Source organism: Equus asinus, chromosome 18 (assembly GCF_041296235.1).
Source record: "Equus asinus isolate D_3611 breed Donkey chromosome 18, EquAss-T2T_v2, whole genome shotgun sequence".
Classification (NCBI taxonomy): domain Eukaryota; kingdom Metazoa; phylum Chordata; class Mammalia; order Perissodactyla; family Equidae; genus Equus; species Equus asinus.
This window is the reverse complement of record NC_091807.1, coordinates 41,880,672-41,899,068: the sequence shown is the minus strand read 5'-3', so window position 1 is coordinate 41,899,068 and position 18,397 is coordinate 41,880,672. Positions and strand designations below refer to the sequence as shown.

Here is an 18,397-nt window from a genome sequence, read left to right as displayed (position 1 = left end):
CGCAGCAACTTCACCTGGCTTTACCTCATACTCCAAGGGCACTGTACAGAGGCTCTTGCTCATTCCTCGACAGAGCGGGTGACTTCCCACAGCCCAATAGGGTGGGGCAGGTGCTTGCCCCACTTGCCTCTAGAGCCCAGATCTAGTCAGGACATAGTTTAATCCCCATCATATGCCCCAAAACAGTGAGTGCCAGAAAGGTGTTTCTGTGAAAACTGGGGCAGAAAGAATAAAAGCATCCCTGGAGATACGGGACTCTAGAACCACACGGAGTTCACTCGGGCATACACAACACAGGGACGTAACACACACCCCGGGAGCTCGGTGCGGGTGTCTGGAGCTTCCCAGGGAACCCCGGCAGAGCTCCTCCAACCTGTCCTGCTCAAGACCCTCCGCATGGGCCCCAACACCAACTAGGGTAGAACGGGAGCTTCTGGACCCCCGGAATACGAAGCAGTCAGTCAGCGGGAAGTATTCCGCAATGTAAACAAGTCACGTGTTCCTGGAACACCACTAGGAGACTCTTTTATATTTTAAAAAAAAGTGGCAGAATTCCAAATAACACGAAGTTCTGCATGTAGTTTTAAAGCGATGGAAGCGGAGATGAGCCCTCGGGAGAGCGCTGTGTAGCCCAGGACTGTAGGGAAGTCCTCCAGCAACCCTGAGCTCGGATGAGGCGCGCAGGTGAGCAGGTGCGCGCGGGTGAGCAGGTGCTCGCCGCGCCGGGTGTCCGGAGAACCAGGACGCGCAGTGCGCGGACAGCGCCCTGCCCTTCACTCTCTCTGCGGCCGGGTGTGGCAGGCGGAGAGGGCTGGCGCGTTGCTAGGTCATCACGTCCGTTAGGGCGCCTTGGTGAAGGGCGGCCAGCTCCCCGGGACGGGCGGGAGGACGGAGCGGGGTCCCAGTGGGTGGAGAGAGCACCGCCCGCGGCCGGGATCCCGGCCCTCCCGCACGCAGGCGCAGCCCAGCGAGTCCCGGCGTGCCCTGCGCCCGGTAGCCCTGAGCCACACGGCGCGCTCCCAGCCGCTGATTGGCTGCGGCCGCGGCGAGGGCGGGCCCCGGCGGAGGGCGGCGGATTCAAGATGGCGGCGGCCAGGAGGCAGCTTCCAGCCGAGCCGGCGGCGAGGAAAAGACTGTGGCGGAGCCCCCCTGACCGCGTCCGCTCCCGGCAAGGGCTGTGGCGGGCGCCGAAGCCCGCCCTAGGGAGTCCACACCGGGGCAGCGGGAGGAGGCGGCGCCGCCGCTTACCTTCGCTCTCCCCGCCTCCACCTTCTTGCGCCGCTGCTCTTGCTCATCTTCTTCCATCTCTCTGTAGAATTCCTCACGGGTCGCCCGGGAGGTGGCGGGGCAGCCGCGGCGAGTCCTTCGCTCTAGTTACGCTCCCTCCCCCTCGCCTGGCTCGCCCTCCCCCCCCGCGACAACTGTCACGCAGACGTGGGCCCGCCCCGCGCCCGGCACCGCCCCCACCCCGCCGCCAATCAGGGGGCCGCGTTCTTGAGCTCGCGCACGCGCACTCAGGGCCGCGCGACGGAGCGGAGCTCCGCCCCTGCCGCCCGCCGGCCCCCTATTGGCGAGCTGGGACTCCCGCCTCCCTCCGGGCAGGACCAGTGAACGGGCGCGGCGCCTCGGAACCCGCTGTGGTTGGTCGGTTTTAAAGCGGCCGAGGGGCGCCGCGCCTGCGCGCGCGGCGGCGCGAACCCCGGGGCTGCCCTTTGGACGGCTGACACGGCGGGTGTGGCCGTCGGCCTTCGTGCCTGCGCCGTCCGTCGGTCGTTGTGCGTGACCCTGGGGCGGAGGCGGCCCCCAAGGGGCGGGGCGCACTGAGGCCACCTCGCGTCCGCAGGGACCGCCCGGTGTCCGCGGGCAACGTGCGCTGGACAGCAAGGAGGGGGAGGCGGGCGGGCCCGCGACCCGGAGGCCGGCCGCCCCCACGAGGACAGTCTCTGGACCCCGGGACGGACGGGCGCCAGGGGCCTGCTCCTCCGGCAGCCTGTGATCTCCCTGAGGAGGGGGATTCCGGGAGCAAGCCGTTCGAACGACACAGCGGTTGTACCCGGTTCTAGATCACCAGGGGAGAGCTGTTTCAGAGAGAGGCAAAACCGCCTCTTCTGGAGTGGAAAAGGCTTAGGGCTTCGAAGGCTCTGGCTAAATCGTTCCAAATACCTTCTAAGTGGTTATTAAAAACGAATATGCTGTAATTTCTGCTCAGTTTTGCTGTGAACCTAAAACTGCTCTTAAGTGTATTAAAAGTTAAAAAGAAAATGTGACTGGTTATAACTTCACGGTCTCTGTGGAATCTGAAGTCTTATGAAATCATTGTTTGTTCCTTGGCTTCAAACTTCACTTGAACCTGTTTGTCCAGATAAGGAAACAATGTGGGGTGTTTATTCCTAGCCCACCGTTGGCTCATTAACAATCAAATGCTGTCAGTGTAACCACGCTCGTTGGAAGCTGATAAACTCTGACTAATTGATATAAGCGTGCCACCTGCACCTCTTGTTACTCTGATGTAACTACCTGGGTTACAGGTGGGCACCTGGGGGCCCTCACCAAGTGGTGATCCTTACCTAAATGAGACATTCTTGGTCTCGTTTTACTTTTTCTTATCACTATTGGTAGCATCCCATTTACTATTAAAGGAAAGTGAAAGCAAAGCCCCCAGGTTAGAGTCTATAAATAGAATAACACCACATTTCAGTTGCTGGATTAGGAAACCACCGAGTCCAGGCGGATGCCAAGCACAAGTGGGAGCTGCAAACTCAGGAAGATACCCAGGAAACCAGTGAACAGCTGTGCCCCGATTTCCCTATGTGAGAAGTGTAAACAAACACCCCTGAATCTCGCCCTTCTACAGGTCTGGGCCATTGTGGAGCTGGGCAGGATGACAGCACTTCTGGTGCCGGGCAACTAGAGAGAAGGTGGCATACAAAGCATGATTGTGCAGGGCACATCACAGCAAAGGCTCCATGGTGTCTGGGTTTCCTTCTGTTCCATTCACCATTCTTGGACCTTTCCCTGGACAGGGTTTGTGTGCAGGCTGTGTGCTCTCTTCTCTGAGATTGAGTAATGGCAATAATGAGCTGTGGTGACACTGTGCTGACACAAGCTCATCTTTCAACCTCAGTGAGAACCTGTGATTCTAAGCAACCACAACTTAAACAAATCTCCTTCAGAGAGCTGGAAACTCGACCACTCAACTCCAGCAGAAAGCCTTCCTCCTCCAGAGTCAGATCACACCCCTTTGTGTGAGGAGTGGAGTTTCCAGTCTTAGCTGGTAGAATTGAGTGGTATTAGCAAACATGAAGCTCATAAGACCCTGGGTCAAGCAGGCAGCACCAGCAGACCACAGGGTCAGAGTTCTGTAAATGTTGGATCTGAGCCTTAATTTATTTTTAGTAACTAAAAAGCTGTCCAAATAAATGATGTAGATACTCATCCTCAAAGAGGGAAACATAGCCCCCCACTCCTTAAGTACAAGCTGTGCATGGCACCTCCTTCCACAGAGGACAGAGTGTGGAGGGACGGAGGGATGTCGAGTGGAGAGACTTGATAGATGCCCCTCTGCCAGGGGTCATGTCCACACCCACCACACCCATGGTGACAGGCCACGTGGATGGCACGCCCACTGGGTGTGTTGTGGTGAGAAGGGCACCTCATCTCTGTGGTCTTCCTCCTACCACCCACAAACCCAGTCCAATCATGAGAAAACATCATATGAATCCTAGTAGTAGAGGGACACCATACAAAATACCTGACAAGTCTTCCTCAAAACTGTCAGGGTCATCAAAAGAAGAGGAGCCAAAGGAGACACGATGACTAAATGTCATGTGGTGCCCTGGACTGGTGCCTGGAAAGAAAAAGGACAATAGGCAAAAAAATAAGTAAATCAAATGAAATATGGACTTTAGTTAATTATAGTGTATCAACATAGGTTCATTAATTGTAACAAATGTATCATACTAACACAAGATGTTTATAATAGGGGAAGCCGTACATGGGAACTCTCTGTACTATCTTCTCAATTTTTCTGTAAATCTAAAACTGTTTTAAAAAATAAAGTTATTTTTTAAAAAACTCTAACAAACTCATACCCACTGGGTTTTGGTGTTATTTTTACCACTGGGATTACCTCCTAGATACCTTGAGTTGCTTAGCTAAGCTGACTAGTTTTTCTGCATACTCAGATCTCTTTGAATGTTAGGATTATGTTACATATAAAACCATAGATACTGAAGTGTATGGGCACTTTAAGGGACTTCTAGCCCAATTTGGGCCATCTGATGCTAGTTTCTAGGTCACATGCACTGAGGAGTGGGCTGTAAGCTGCTGACGCCCTGCTTCCCTCCCAGACCCGGCCCCTGGTCATGGGCTCCAATTTCAAATCATGGGTCAGGTTTACTGATTTGTAAATCTGGAGTGGAAAGCCGGTGCACGTGAAGGGCCATCTTGATCTGCTTGTGCCCTGGCCTCTGTGTACAGCACCATTTATAAAAGGCTTCCCTTGCCAAGTGCACTCCCCACCATCTGCAGCCCTGCAGACAAGCCCTGGCTGCAGGTGGGTCACAACAGAGTGCTGACCTGGCTGGAGGTTCCGCCCCCAGCTGTCCCCAATCCCTTGGCCACCAGGATCCACCCCCAAACCCCATCCCTGGGCTGAGGTCCCCGCAGGGCAGTCCCAATGCTGGAGTCACATCCCCTCCTGGAGGGGTGGTGTCCCCGGGTGGCCCTGTGTCCTTCGAGGTGCCAGCTAGGTGCCTGTGGGGTGGGCCCACTATGAGCCCCACCCAGAAGTCCCTAGGTAGGTCATTGGCCAGCTCCCTGGTGCTACCCCTGCTGTCACCCAGAATTTCCTAAAATACACAGGCAGGTGATCCCCTCTCCCTGCCCCAGTGTCTGAGCTTCACTCCCATCTATCTGGCTCTGAGGGTCCCTGAGAGGGGTATGATGTCCTCTAGGAGGTGGTAATGGATAAGGCGGCGGCAGGCCCCTGCTGTGCATGGAGGATGGATGCGACCGCCCCCTCCTCCCACCCCACACTCTTCTGGGCTCTGTCCCGAGGTTGTGGGTGGTGCATGGGTGCATCGGAACTTTCCCTCCCAAGACTACACACTGCCCTCTGTCTCCAGCTGCTACCACTTTTGCCTTCCCACTGAGACTCTGGCCACTCCTGTGTATCAGCAGTGTTTACAGGTAACCCCCATGTGGAACAGGCGGGGCCTGGGAGGGACTCTCCGCTGAAACCTGGCAACCTGGGGCCTCCCTGTGTCTGCAGCACCCAGCAACTGCCAAGGCGATGCCGCGTGAGCTGTGGACTCTCTGCAGTCTAGGGGGATGTGGCCACCCTCCTGCATAGGCCGGTCTCCAGGAGGTGACCAAGCCCAGCATGGGAATCCTCCAATAGCACCAGTGTTGGGGCTGCTTCCCTCTAGCTGAGCAGTTCTTTCCTTCAAATGACTGAGAACCAGGGAGGGAGGTGGACCTGGGTATCTCCTCTCCCGTGGTCCCAGGATGCTGGACTCCTCAGTGGCAGATCAGATGACTCGATTGACACTGAAACTCTTGGAGAAGGTAAGACAGTGAGGTGGTCATGTTTTTAACCCATTTAAGGAGCACAGCTTTTAAAGGTGATATATTATACCTATGAGCAGACTCCTGCTTCCAAAACAAAACTCTTTTCAGTGGTTTTTAGCCTTGTAACTAAGGACTGTGGTTTCTTGGTTTTTCTTCTTTGCATTTACACAGAACCAAGTGGGTTCTTCTTGCAGTTTCCTCAGCCAGAAGGCAGCATGCACATAGGGGCCAGAGCAGGTCCAGGGCCCCATAGAGCTTCACTGTGGAGCTTCCCAGCTTCAGTGTTCCAGGAAGCGACCCTGCCCAGTGCAGAGCCCACAGCCTCGTGGACCGGGCCCGGTGGACCTGTCCTCACACCCATCTTCTTATCCTCTCTGAGGGTCTGTGTGGTTCACTACCAGCTGTCCTCACAGCCACCCAGTGCAGCAGCTCCTCTGCGCCCCCCACCTGCTCTGTTTCTCTTCCGCTGCCCCACAGCCCCGACCTCCCTGTGGAGGGGGAGGCAGGGGTCACTCCAGGACGGGCCTAGACTGTGGCCGCTCAGCCCAGGGCTCAGGTGGGTGGTCAGGGTGGGCAGGGACACAGAGCTGGCCTGAGTCGAGCTCCCTAGAAAGCTGCCTGAAGGCGGCCATGTGCATCAGTGCATCTGCCTTAGACTCCAGGGTGGAGCGTGTGCGTGTCGTATGGGCAGTGTGACCCACAAGGTCCCTAAGCCAGTACGTGACCCTTGCCACCTGACCCAGACCTCTGTCACACAGCACTGCCTGCTCCCATCCCCTTCGTCTGAGGTGCTGGTCCCTTCAGGACCCTCCGAACCTTCAGAACCCTCCGAGTCATTCTCTCACCCTAAGCCTGTGCCTGAGCACATGTCCCCATCATGGACTCTTTTCCTCACAGAAACTGGAGCAAGAGCGTGAGAATGTGGAAGGGGATTCTGAGGATGCCCACCTCATGCCAGGTAAGAGCCTCCCGCTACATAGAACTGCAATAGGGAGGCATGAGACCCCTGTCGCTGAGGTCCCTCCTTACCTCCTGTTACAGCAAGACTGTCCTTAAGGCTCTTCTTTTCATTCAGAGTTGAAAGGCTGTTTTCATCTTTCACACACACACACACACACACACACACACACACACCAGGTGCTCTGCTGGGCACACCCTCATATCTTATCGCCTTTAGTCTGCAAACCCCAAGAGGAGGTACATTCTTTGTTCCCACTTTGCAATGAGAATGTGGAGGCACAGAGAGGTCTGTTTAATGTGCCCCAGGTTGCCCAGCTCAGAAGTGGCCACAGCTGGCTCAGACTCACATTGCCCTGAGCCTGCTCTGGGGTGAGGGGGCATGAGGGGCTTTTCCTGTCCTATCCATGTAGGTCTGCGCATCCTTGAGCGCTCAAACCAGACACCCCTTTGCGTCCGCTAACCCTGGCCTATGGTCAGGTGCTCAGGCCTCAGGAACCAGGGAAGGGGATTGTTTCCTGGTGACGGAGTCTGGATTTGGGGACATCTGGGCAAGATGCTGCGGAGGCCTGCAGAGCATTGCTTGTTCTTTATTACATGGGGTAGCCCCTCAGGCTGTTGGGGCTCCAGGCAGCTCCTGAGGGCAGCAGGCAGAGCCCCAGGCTCAAATCCAGATAGAAAATCCCAAACCAGGTCACCTGCCCAAGGGATGTGAGCAGAACCATGGAGCAGTGCCAATGGGCTGGGGGCAGGGACTCCTGGAGACCCTCCAAGGACAGGCTGTTCCTGGTACCCCAGTGGAGGAAGGCAGGCCTGCTGAGCCCAGAGGAAAGGACGCCACAGCCAGACCCCTTCCAGAGCCTTCTCTTGAGTGGGGACCCATTCCTCAGAGAGGCACAGACTCAAGGATGCTATGGACAGCATTACCTGAGGCTCGCCAGACCATGCCAGCCTCCATGCAGCTTGGAGACACAGGGTGGCTCCAGACGCTGGGAGGCTGGGCTCACAGTCCGGTTGTGGTCACCACAAGCCCTGTGAGGGCCTCCTTCCTCTCATCAGCGTCCAGCGGAGCCTGAGGGACTTTCTGGCACGGTGCTGCAGGAGGAAGGGGTGCCTGGGCTCCGAGTAGGAATCCATGCTGTGAGACTTCCAGCTCCTTTCCAGGAGTAAGACAATCCATTGGACAGACGCCAACTCAAAGACTCAGCAAGCTGACTGCCTTCCCGTTGCCCATATAAACCCCAACGGGGGTGACCCCTGAGCTCCATCCCCTCAGGCACCGTCCCTCCTCTTCTGCCCAGGTCACCCCCAGGCCCTGGGGGCAGGTGAGTTAGGGGTGATCTGACAGGGTCTGCAATGACAAGACTTGGAATGTTCCTCAGTGTGTGCTTCCCTCCAGGAAACAGGGACAAGCTGGACGCACCCCTGCAGAGTGCTCTGCGGAGGAGGAAGGACCTTCTTCGGAAACTCTGGGTAGGCCCACCCGTGCATTCGCAGCAAACCTAGGCCCGAGCTCTCTCTGGCCGAAACTAGTGGCCACCACACTCAGACCAGAGGCTCCGGGGAGTCGTTCTGAACTCAGCGCTGATTCTCTGGTGTTAACGACTTGTGTACAGATAACTGATGAATTCTGAGCAGCTACAAGACCTCAGACCCAGATCACAGGCCTCACGGGGAAAGCCCAAACAGGCACGCACGCTTCCTGCAGTCTGGGATCTAACACGGGTGTTGTTAGCTAAAAACCTGCTTTGGTTGTACGTTATGCAAGGTGGAAATGCTGTGCAAAGAGTCCGCCCACAGGAAGTGGGATTCCAGAACCCTCAGGGGCTTCATCCAAACTAAGTTCACCAGCAGCGGGTGATGGCCATGCACACGATGCATTTGATTCCACATGGATAGTTATGAAAACATATACTTTGTAGTGAAGTAGACGTGGAAGCAAGAAAGAGAGAGAATACTCTGTTGTCTGAAAAAAAGAACACCCAGAGCTAGTTCACATTGTTTGGTAAATTTAACAAGAAGCCTTATTCTCATGTAGGCCCCACATGAGGAGCCTTCAGGCTTTGCTCTCCAGGGCCGGGCTCTGATTCCAGGGGGGCTGCGCCTGTGCCCTGAGTCGGGGCAGGAGGAGAGCCTGATGGAGACCAGTGGCAGGCAGTCCTAAGGCCACCCACACAGAGGGCACACCTCTGTGCATTGGTGCCACCAGGCAGTCGGAGGACGAGCCCAGGACACACCGTCCCCTCATTGGGTCTCCTCACCAAGTCTCCTCCCTCGGTCTCCTCACCAGGTCTCCTCACCAAGTCTCCTCACCGGGTCTCCTCTCTGGATCTCCTCTCTGGGTCTCCTCACTGGGTCTTCTCTTTGGATCTCCTCTCTGGGTCCTCTCACCGGGTCTCCTCTCTGGATCTCCTCACTGGATCTCCTCACCGGTTTCCTCACCGGGTCTCCTCACGGGGTCTCCTCATTGGGCGTTTGTGGCTACCTCCTCAGTGCAGCAGGCTCTGCATTGGCATTGCAGGAACATCACCTCCTGGAAGAGCTCTCTCGTGCTCAGGCCTGGAGCGAGCGAGCCCCTGGGTCAGGGATCCCCCAGGAAGTGCCCCCTGGGGGCATCTACCCTGCAGCCTCCCCACCTCCACTGGCCCTGGAGCCGCCACGGATCATCCAACACTCAGTGAGTCTTCATCATGATGAACCTGGGGTAGAACCTAGGTGGGGAGGGTGACGTGCCCATGGAGACCTCTCATCTAAGCAGAGATGACAGTTCCTCTCCCACACCTCTCGGCCGACCTCTGCAGCATCATGAAAGTGCTCTGAAGACGGTCAGTCGGCTAAGAGCCAACAGTGGCTCCCTTTCACCGTGTTCTGGGCACTGTATGGGGACTTCGGTGGCTCATCTCTATCACCCTCACAGGCACCCTCAGACTGGCTTTGGGGAGGGAATGGTCTCCTCTCATTACAGATGAGGGGCTGGAGTCTCAGCTCAGCCTTCCTGCCTCCAGCCCCAGTCCTAACCTTTGCACCAGGAACAGAAGTATTAGGGGGCTTCATCACCAGGGGGTCCCTGAATTTGGGGAAGAAGTGTGTCAACTCTTTTTCCAAACATCATAATGATCAGGGGAAGCTTAAGACCCTAATTTCAAGGGCAGGATTAAAAAATGTAAAAGAGTATTCCAATTTTGAGGTCCTCATACCTTCATTCAGCATTCTGGGTGCAAGCAGTGGAAAACAACCGTTACTTTCTTAAGCAAAAGGGAACATATCAGAAGGCAGGTCGGTGCCCGGGGAGGGACAGAAGCCAGGGACCTGGCACCTCAAAGCCTCAGGAGAAGTTCAGTATGACCAGGGAGAAGAGAGGCCAAAGATGTGAGCAGGGTCCAGTTGAGAAGGTTCTGGACTGGCTGGCCAGGGAGACTGATGGTGCCAGCAGGTTCGTTCCATGACCTGGAGGGCATTTGTCCTTTGGAAGAGGACACTGGCAACACATGGTGGGGTGGATGGAGTAGGGAGGGGCAGTCTCAGAGGGACCCATGCGAATGGAGTCCCCAGACCCTCTGGGCTGTCTGTGTCCAGGTTCCAGGTATTCCCAGCCTGTACCTTCCTGCCTTCCAACACCTGGAACCTCCTTCCAGGAACCATGGGAGTGGTGGGGTGTAGGTACCGGAGGCTGTCCCCAATCCCAAAGATGTTCACAGTTACTGCACTCCCTCAGGGCCCAGGCATGCTTGCGTGTTTCACTCTCAGCCCCAAGACACCAAGGGCAGGCAGGGCGCTTGATCATTACGATGAATTTCCTAGAAGCTGGACCCAGAGACCACGAGGTAGTGGGTCCCATCAGCCAGGACAGGCACAGCCCCCTAAGAATGGCACTTTGGGCTATGCAGGGGGTGGCAACTATGGCTATGGGCCAGAGCTGGGCTGCCATCTGTTTTTGTACCGCTTGTAAGTTACAAATGGTTTCATACTTCTAAATGTTTGGGGGGAAAATCAAAAGAAGAATTTGTAATACATGAAAATGATACGAAATGCCAATCTGTGTTCATAAAAAAAGTTACACTTATTTGCTTACCCTCATTTGCTGACATGTCTGTGGCCACTTTCAAGTTACAACGACAGAGTGGGGTAGCTGCAGCTGAGGCCATGTGGCTCCCAAAGCCCAGACAACTTGCTGTCGGCCCTCTATCAAAAAAGTATGCCGACCCCTGGTCTATGCCATCCTTTCTGTGAACTGAGAAAGAGGGAAATCCAGAAAGGATTAAAATAAAGGTCTCTCTGGTGCACAGTCACCCAGTGCATGCTGGATTGTTGTGTGTTGTTTAACTCAGGGGAGAAGCAGAGGTTATTTCATGACAAATTCCTCGGATGCTTCTATTAACCCAGAATTAATGAAACCAGGGATTGACTCAGCCTACTAAAGACAAGAAATATAGGAAACACTAAAAATACCATGTTTCGGTGGGCTCAGGCTGCCATAACAAACACCACAGACTGGGCGCCTTAAACAATAGAAACTTATTTCCTCCTAGTTCTGGAGGCTGGAAGTCCATGATGGAGGTGTTGGCCAATCTAGTTCCTGGTGAGAACTCTCTTCCTGGCGTGTGGATGGCCACCTTCTCACTGTGTCCTCACATAACAGAGAGAGAGAGAGAGAGCTCTGGTGTATCTTCCTCTTCTTATTAGGGCACCACTCTCATGACCTCATTTAACCTTCCTCATGTCCTCACAGGCCCAATCTCCAAGTACAGTCACATTGAAGGTTAGGGCTTCAACATATGAATAGCGGGGACACAAACATTCAGTCCATAATATACCATGTCCTAAGTGATACCCATACTCAAATATCTATCTATATCTGTCTATTCAGCCATCTATTTAACCCCTAGGGTTAATCATTTAAAGTTCCCCTTGGATGGACGGGTGGATAGATGGACGACTGGATAGATGTGTGGGTGGGTGGATGGGTGAATGGATGGATGGCTAAGTGAGTGAGTGGGTGGGTGGGTTTGTAGACAGATGGGTAGATGGATGGATGGATGGATGGATGGATGGATGGATAGGTGAGTGGGTGGGTGGGTTGGTAGACAGATGGGTAGATGGGTGGGTGGATGGATGAGTGAGTGGGTGGGTGAGTGGATATTATAAAACACTCTTTCGAAGGGCACATTCAGGTAACTAATCATCTGGCTCTTCCTAGGTCCCCCAGCCTCCTGCCACTATCATTCAGCAGCTGCCTCAGCAGCCACTCATCACACAGATTGCCCCACCCCAGGCCTTCCCCACTCAAAGGTCAGGAAGTATTAAGGAAGGTGAGTGTTCCGTACTAAATTGTTATGGGTTTATGAAATTCTCTACTGAAAGAAAAAATATTTTGTAATCAGGATAGTCATGTATCCTAGCTTTTGGCTCCTCAACTTAAGCTATGTATTTACATGAAACATAAAAATAATTTTAACTTTGAAAAATCCTCATATGATGGACATGTCTGAGGGAAGAAAGCAAGAGGTAAAAGAAAGAGGCCTAGCCTAAGATTGAAGGAATTGGGCTCTAGTCCCTCTTCTTCCAATTATTAGCTCTACCAAAACCTTGGTACAATTGCTGCTTCTTTTATTTTTTTATTTCCTGAGTTAACTACTGCCAATCCTCCTCTTTTTGCTGAGGAAGAGTGGCCCTGAGCTAACATCAATGCCCATCTTCCTCTACTTTATATGTGGGACGCCTACCACAGCATGGCTTGCCAAGCAGTGCCATGTCCGCATCTGGGATCTGAACCAGCGAACCCCAGGCCTCCAAGAGGCAGAACGTGCCAACTTAACCGTTGCGCCACCGGGCTGGCCCCCACTGCTTCTTTTAAAATAACTTAAATACTTGACTTTTAAAACAGCTTTACTGAGATGACATGGAATAAATTGCACAGAGTTAAAGTGTACAATTGCATAAGTTTTGACAGATGTAAATACCTGTGAACCCAGCTCTAAATCAAGAACGTGACCACATCCGTCACCCCTAAAGTTTCCCATGGCGCTGCTTACTGCCTCCTTCCTGCCCTCCACAATCAACTGCTGGTCAGCTTTTGCCACTATGTGCTAGTTTGCATTTTCTAGATTTTTATATAAAAGGAATCACACAATTCATACTGTTCTTTGTGTGGCTTCTTTCACTCAGTATAATCGTTTTAAGACTCATTACTCTAATTGTGTGCATCAAACCACGGTTCTTGCCATTGCTGAGTAACATTGCATTGTGTGGATGGACCCGTTGGTGTCTCCTCTCACCTGTTGATGGACATTTGGGTTCTTTCCAGTTTTTGGTTATCACCACAAAAGCTGTATGGACATTCATGTCTGAGTCTTCCCAAGGGCATATGTCTTCATTTCTCTTGGGTAAATTCCTACAAGTGGAATGGCTGAATCATATTGCAGGTGTGTGTTTACCTTTTCAAAAAACTGCCAAACTGTTTCCATAGTGTCTGTGCCATTTTGTATTCCTACCAGCCATGTATGAGAGTTCCAGTTCTCGCACTTGGTATAGTCAGTCTTTTTAGTTTCAACCATTTTAACAGAAGGTTAGTGGTAGTTCACTGTAGTTTTATTTTTATTTTTATATTTATTTTTAAAGATTGGCACCTGAGCCAACATCTGTTGCCAATCTTCTCTTTTTTTCTTTCTCCCCAAAGCCCCCCAGTACACAGTTGTATATTCTAGTTGGAGGTCTTCTAGTTCTGCTATGTGGGATGCCACCTCAGCATGGCTTGATGAGTGGTGCCAGGTCCGCACCCAGGATCTGAACCGGCAAAACCCTGGGCCACCAAAGTGGAGCATGCAAACTTAACACTCAGCCATGGGGCCAGCCCCTCACTGTAGTTTTAATTTGCATTTCCCAAATGACTGATGGTGTTAGGAGTCTGGGGGCAGACCTCTGTGTAGAATCAATCACCTGATCAGTGTTCTCAATTCTGTCCCAGTGACTAATACCAACCTGTTTAGTTACTGTGGCTCCATCGTGTGCTGTAATTCACAGGCCTGGTTCAAGGTGGCCACGCAGCCCATGCAGGGGTGCCGTCCACACTGTGACCCACACAAAGGTGACTCTGGAGTTACAGAGACACAATGTGTGCACTCCCGGGGACGTCTGCATCTCTCAGCACGACTCATTGCTGGTTCTTCCGGGTGAACTTTACTGACAACCTGTCAGGGTCAGAGGCAAACTGAGCAAACTGTGTGTGTGTTTGTGTGGGCACATGTGTGCTGTGTGTGTGTACAAATACTTGTATGCCTAAAAGAGAAGTGGTGTTTAAAATCAGTGGTAAAAAATGAAACAAGTTCCAACTAGATCAAATATTTGAGTAGAAAAATATGAAATCTCAAGAGTACTTTGGAGAACTCTTGGGCTGTTTTATATAAAATTAAACACACAGTAACTTGAGCCACCCCCTCCCCCATAACAAAAGGGACACTTGGCTCCCTTCCTTCTCTGGACTGACCCAGTCCTGCTCCGTTTCAGCTTCACCTCTGAGAAAAGCTTCACAAAAGTAGACACTAGTACAATTTCATACATAAAATATTGTTGGAATTTACCTAATATCTGTCCTCCCCCTTTACTGTCTCTCACCCATCCTTCTGGAATCATTTCTATCATCTTGAGATGATCCTTCACAAGCTCCTCTGCACCACCTTGGTGTTCATTCTCTCACGGAAGGTTTATCTCCCTTGTTCTCACATGCTAGCTTTGCTGGATATTCAAATCTAGGTTGACAGTTATTTCCTCTCAACACTTTCTAAGGACCCTAGTAAGGACATCCAGAAAATCTAGGATAATCTCCCCATCCCAAGACTGTTTTTTTTTTCGTGAGGGACATTGTTGCTGAGCTAACATCTGTGCTAATCTTCCTTTATTTTGTATGTGGGAAGCTACCACAGCATGGCTTGACTAGCAGTGTGTAGGTCCGCGCCAAGGATCCGAACTCATGAACCCTGGGCTGCCAAAGTGGAGTGCACGACCTTAACCAATATGCAACTGGGCTGGCCCACTCAGATTCTATTTTTAATTAATTAATTAATTTTTAAAATTGTGGTAAAAAACATAAAATTTACCATCTTAATTATAGTAAACTATAGTCACATTGTGCAACAGATCTTTAGAACTTTTTCATCTTGCAAAACTGAAACTCTGTCCCCATTAAACAACATCCCCTCCCCCTCTCCCAACCCCTGACCCCACCATTCTAGTTCCTGTCTCTGTGGATTTGGCTGCTCTAGGGACCTCATCTAAGTAGAATCATACAGCACTTGTCCTTTTGTGACTGGCTTATTTCACTCAGCATAATGTCCTCAAGTTTATCCAGGGGCCTGGTGGCACAGTTGTTGAGTTCACACATTCCCCTTCAGTGGCCCAGGGTTCGCAAGTCCCGACCCTGAGAGTGGACCTACACACTGCTCATCAGGCCATGCTATGGTGTTGTCCCACATACAAAATAGAGGCAGATTGGCACAGATGTTAGCTCAGGGACAATCTTCCTCACCAAAACAAAAAAAGGTTAATCCACGTTGTAGCATATGTCAGAATCTCCTTCCTGTCTGAGGCTGAATGATGTTCCATCACATGAACATAATGCGTTTTGTTTATCCATTCATTGTTTGATGGACACTGGGGGTTACCTCTATCCCATCTTGAGATCCTTACCTTAATCCATCCGCAATGCCCTCTTTGCCATTTAATGAGACACTCACGGGTTCCAGGGATCAGGGTGTGGACATCGCTAGGGGTCAGTTGGCAGCCTCCCATTATTATCCCACCAAGCGCAGACCCGTTCTTTTGGGTTTGGGGGTCCTGGTACTGCAGCCACGCTGCTCTGAACGTGTTCGGGCCTCTGGTGAGTGACTTGCATGTGTCTGTGGGGTGTATGCCTGTGTCTCCTCTTCTGTTTGTCTCAAATCTCCCTCTGCCTCTCCCTTATAAAGACACTTGTCCTTGACTCAGGGCCCACCTTGATAATCCAGGAGGTCCCACCTCAAGATCCTCAATTACATCTGCAAAGACCCTTTTTCCAAATAAGGCCATAATCAGGGGTCTTGGGCACTAGGACGTGGACACCTTTTGGGGGGCCACCATGCAGCCTAGGTGGATTTGTAGAATCCAGTAGCAGGAAGGCAAAGTGGAGCAGCCTCCTGGGAGCCCAAGTGGGCACCATCAACAGCACTTTTAAGCGCACACCCTCTGACCTAGAAGTTCCAGGTCTCAGGACACGCCCCCATAGACCTGCACACCACAGACCCTGTGCGGAAGGCTCTCTGTTGCTTGCAATGCACTGAAACATTTGTTTCAACAAGTGTGAGATTAAAGCTTTGTTCTCAGGAGAGACCCGCTCATCAGTGTGTTGTCTGTGAATGACTGAGTCCCCTCCTGGCCTCTCCTTTCAGACATGGTGGAACTGATGCTGATGCAGAACGCACAAATGCACCAGATCATCATGCAAAACTTGATGCTCAAAGCCCTACCCCCATCAGCGCTCACGGCCTCTGGAGGACCACAGGCTGCCTCCCTGCACCCCACCCCACAGGTAGGCTCTGCCGGGAGCAGACATCAAGGTAAAGGTGATCCCCCAAATCAAAACCAGAGGACCTGGGATGGCTTTTCTCTGGAAACTTGTGTGTCTGCATAACTCTGAAAAGCATATTTCTGGCTCTGGGCCTGTGACATGTCTGTGAAGCCCCCCAGTAGTCCCCTGTCCCAACCCAGATGAGCAGGTTGTGTAGTTCGGGGCCCAGAAAGCTGCCTCCTTGAGCCAGATGAGCCCTGCTAGAGCCTTGCCCTCCCCTCCCACCTCCTGCCCGCAGCTGCCCATCGAGGGCTCTGACCCCACATAAGTCAGGAACTGGGTGGAGGGAAAGGGGGTGGCTGGGAGCAGCCCAGGGTCCCAGTTGAAATGGATGGTGTGTGCGCTGTGCCTAGGAACTGCAGCAGGTTCACCCCGCCATCTTGCGAGCTGAGAGGCAGAAGCCACCCTCTGTGCATCACCACCACCACTACACACCCCCAGCCCCGCTGCAGGCCATCCCTGTACCTGGCTCCCCAGTGGGTTATTCCCTGTGGCCCCCTGTGGTCTCAGCCACCGCCCTCCCACCTACGGCCGGCTTCCTGCCCACCGTGCACCACGTGGCCCCCCCAGCGGCCGCTCTTAGCGTGTAAGTCCTGGCTGGGCTTAAGGCCAGCATCCTAGGTCTGGGGGGTGGGCGGACACCAGGGCCGGGGTCTCCCCCACCTCACACCTGCTGAGAAGCCAGTGGACCCCTTGTCTTTGTCAGGCCTGCGGCTGCAGCAGGGACTTTGTAAAGGAACCTGGAAGGGCCATGGCAGCCTCAGCCTCACCACCACAGCCGAGTGTGGACCCCATGCCAACTTTCTGGGGAAGCTGCCTGTGGCTTGGGTCCTTTGTCCTGCCCAGCAGGGGTGGCCTTGAGAATGTCCAGTTCTCAAAACACAGCTGTGAGGGCCCCCTCCAGAGCCCTGGCAGGTGACACACCTGCAGCATGGCGTCTGCAAGCCAGGCCAGGGCAGGAACTACACCAGACATCTTGCTTTTCCTTTAGGTTGGCATCCGACGGCATCCCAACCACACAGGCTCCAGGCCTGTGACCCCCACGATCAGCTCTGACAAGCAGCAGGGTCCTTGTTCTCCCACCGGGCGCAGTCGGGGTCCCTGGATGCTGGACTCTGAGGATCATGAGGAAATGCAGGGCTTTCATCAGGAAAGACGGCTCAGGAGCCATAGGAGAAAGATCAATGGATTTAGTCACATAAAATCTTAAACTTTCCAATGGGAAAAATACCATAAACACAGTCAAATAGATTGATAACTGGGAAATGTGTCTGCCATAGTGTGGCAGAGGGAGAGGCTCCCGTTAAAGTGGAGGAAGCTGCAGGGCATGAACTGACGTGACTTCTGTTGATGTCTGCGGATAGATCTGAACATGGGTCTGCACAGCTTATTTCCTAGAAATAAATACGAGAAGCTAAACACGGTTCTTGTGCAGATGGGCTGCGGGAGGGGCTTCCTCTGTCCCAGTTGTTCTCTCTGGTGGTCGGGTCTCTGACATGAATACGTAAACATTACTCTTTCTGTAATTTTTGTTACTTTTTTTTCTGTGGAATTATGGTTTTAATGCTGTTTTAATATTATTTTCACATAAGTGTCATTTTTAAGTATTATGCATGTTTTCACTGGCCCTTTTTGGGATAAATGATCTCTTCCCTAAGTTCTGCACAAGCAGGAATCCTGTCCCCTTGTTGCATCGTTAGGCCCTCACAGGTTCTCCAGAGTGCTGGTCAGAGGAAGCAAGGTGGCGTCAGAGTTGCCATCTGGCCGCACGCAAGCTCCCTCTGGGCTGACCCGGCTCTCCGGCAAGGTTGGGAGCCATGAGAGTGACGTGTGCCCACAAGGGCGGGCTGGCCTGAGCACAGTGCATGGGACATCAAGTCTCTTGTTAAATGTACCAATTAAAGGTCTGACCTGATTTCCTATTTTCACGTTGACTTTATCTAACATGGCTTTTCTCTTTGCTTTCATTTATCAACATAATTATTAATTCGACGGAGGGAGGAAATTTGACAGAAGTCAATTGTCTTTGGATGGTCTGGTAAGTTGGAAAACTCTGTTTTGTTCATCTCCTGAGTAGGGGAACCCGTTTCTTCCTCCTGTGTTTCTCTTGCCCGTGAGTCTCTTTTACTCTCATACAGAACCCTTCACTTCTGGTTGCCAAATGTCTGGGTTTTTCTCCCCACAGCAAGCAATTCTCTGTGACATCAGATGGGGGTCTGAAAACTTAACTTTATTCTGACACCATCTACCTGGCGAAGGTATCAGATCCTA

The 18,397-nt window shown here is 52.6% G+C and overlaps 2 protein-coding genes across 33 annotated transcripts in view; one reads left to right on the top strand and one right to left on the bottom strand.

The window, feature by feature from the left end:
* The window catches only part of PCNT (pericentrin), a 148,638-nt gene extending 146,870 nt beyond the window's left edge, over nucleotides 1-1,768 (bottom strand). For 20 of the 30 annotated variants that reach the window (XM_044751091.2, XM_044751101.2, XM_044751097.2 and 17 more), the window contains exon 1: nucleotides 1,249-1,768. In XM_044751091.2, coding sequence (XP_044607026.2) covers nucleotides 1,249-1,305 — 57 coding nt within the window. In that variant the 5' untranslated portion in view covers nucleotides 1,306-1,768. Of the gene's footprint in view, nucleotides 1-312; nucleotides 977-1,248 lie in introns of those variants that run through there. The other 10 variants (XM_044751095.2, XM_070489105.1, XM_070489106.1 and 7 more) reach the window with 3 other exon arrangements.
* C18H21orf58 (chromosome 18 C21orf58 homolog) lies at nucleotides 578-18,058 on the top strand. Of its 3 annotated transcripts, none has more exons than XM_070489119.1 (8): nucleotides 578-684; nucleotides 6,469-6,529; nucleotides 7,928-8,001; nucleotides 9,050-9,205; nucleotides 11,726-11,837; nucleotides 15,948-16,087; nucleotides 16,480-16,712; nucleotides 17,118-18,052. In XM_070489119.1, exons 2-8 carry the CDS (start codon nucleotides 6,523-6,525, stop codon nucleotides 17,161-17,163), a joined length of 768 nt encoding a protein of 255 aa, XP_070345220.1. In that variant the 5' UTR covers nucleotides 578-684; nucleotides 6,469-6,522; the 3' UTR covers nucleotides 17,164-18,052. The 3 variants fall into 3 exon arrangements, with proteins under 3 accessions (XP_070345220.1, XP_070345218.1, XP_070345219.1); XM_070489117.1 differs by lacking the exon at nucleotides 578-684 and adding an exon at nucleotides 5,269-5,568; XM_070489118.1 differs by lacking the exons at nucleotides 578-684; nucleotides 16,480-16,712 and adding an exon at nucleotides 5,269-5,568 and having other exon boundaries at nucleotides 17,118-18,058.
* Nucleotides 18,059-18,397: the final 339 nt, after the last annotated feature.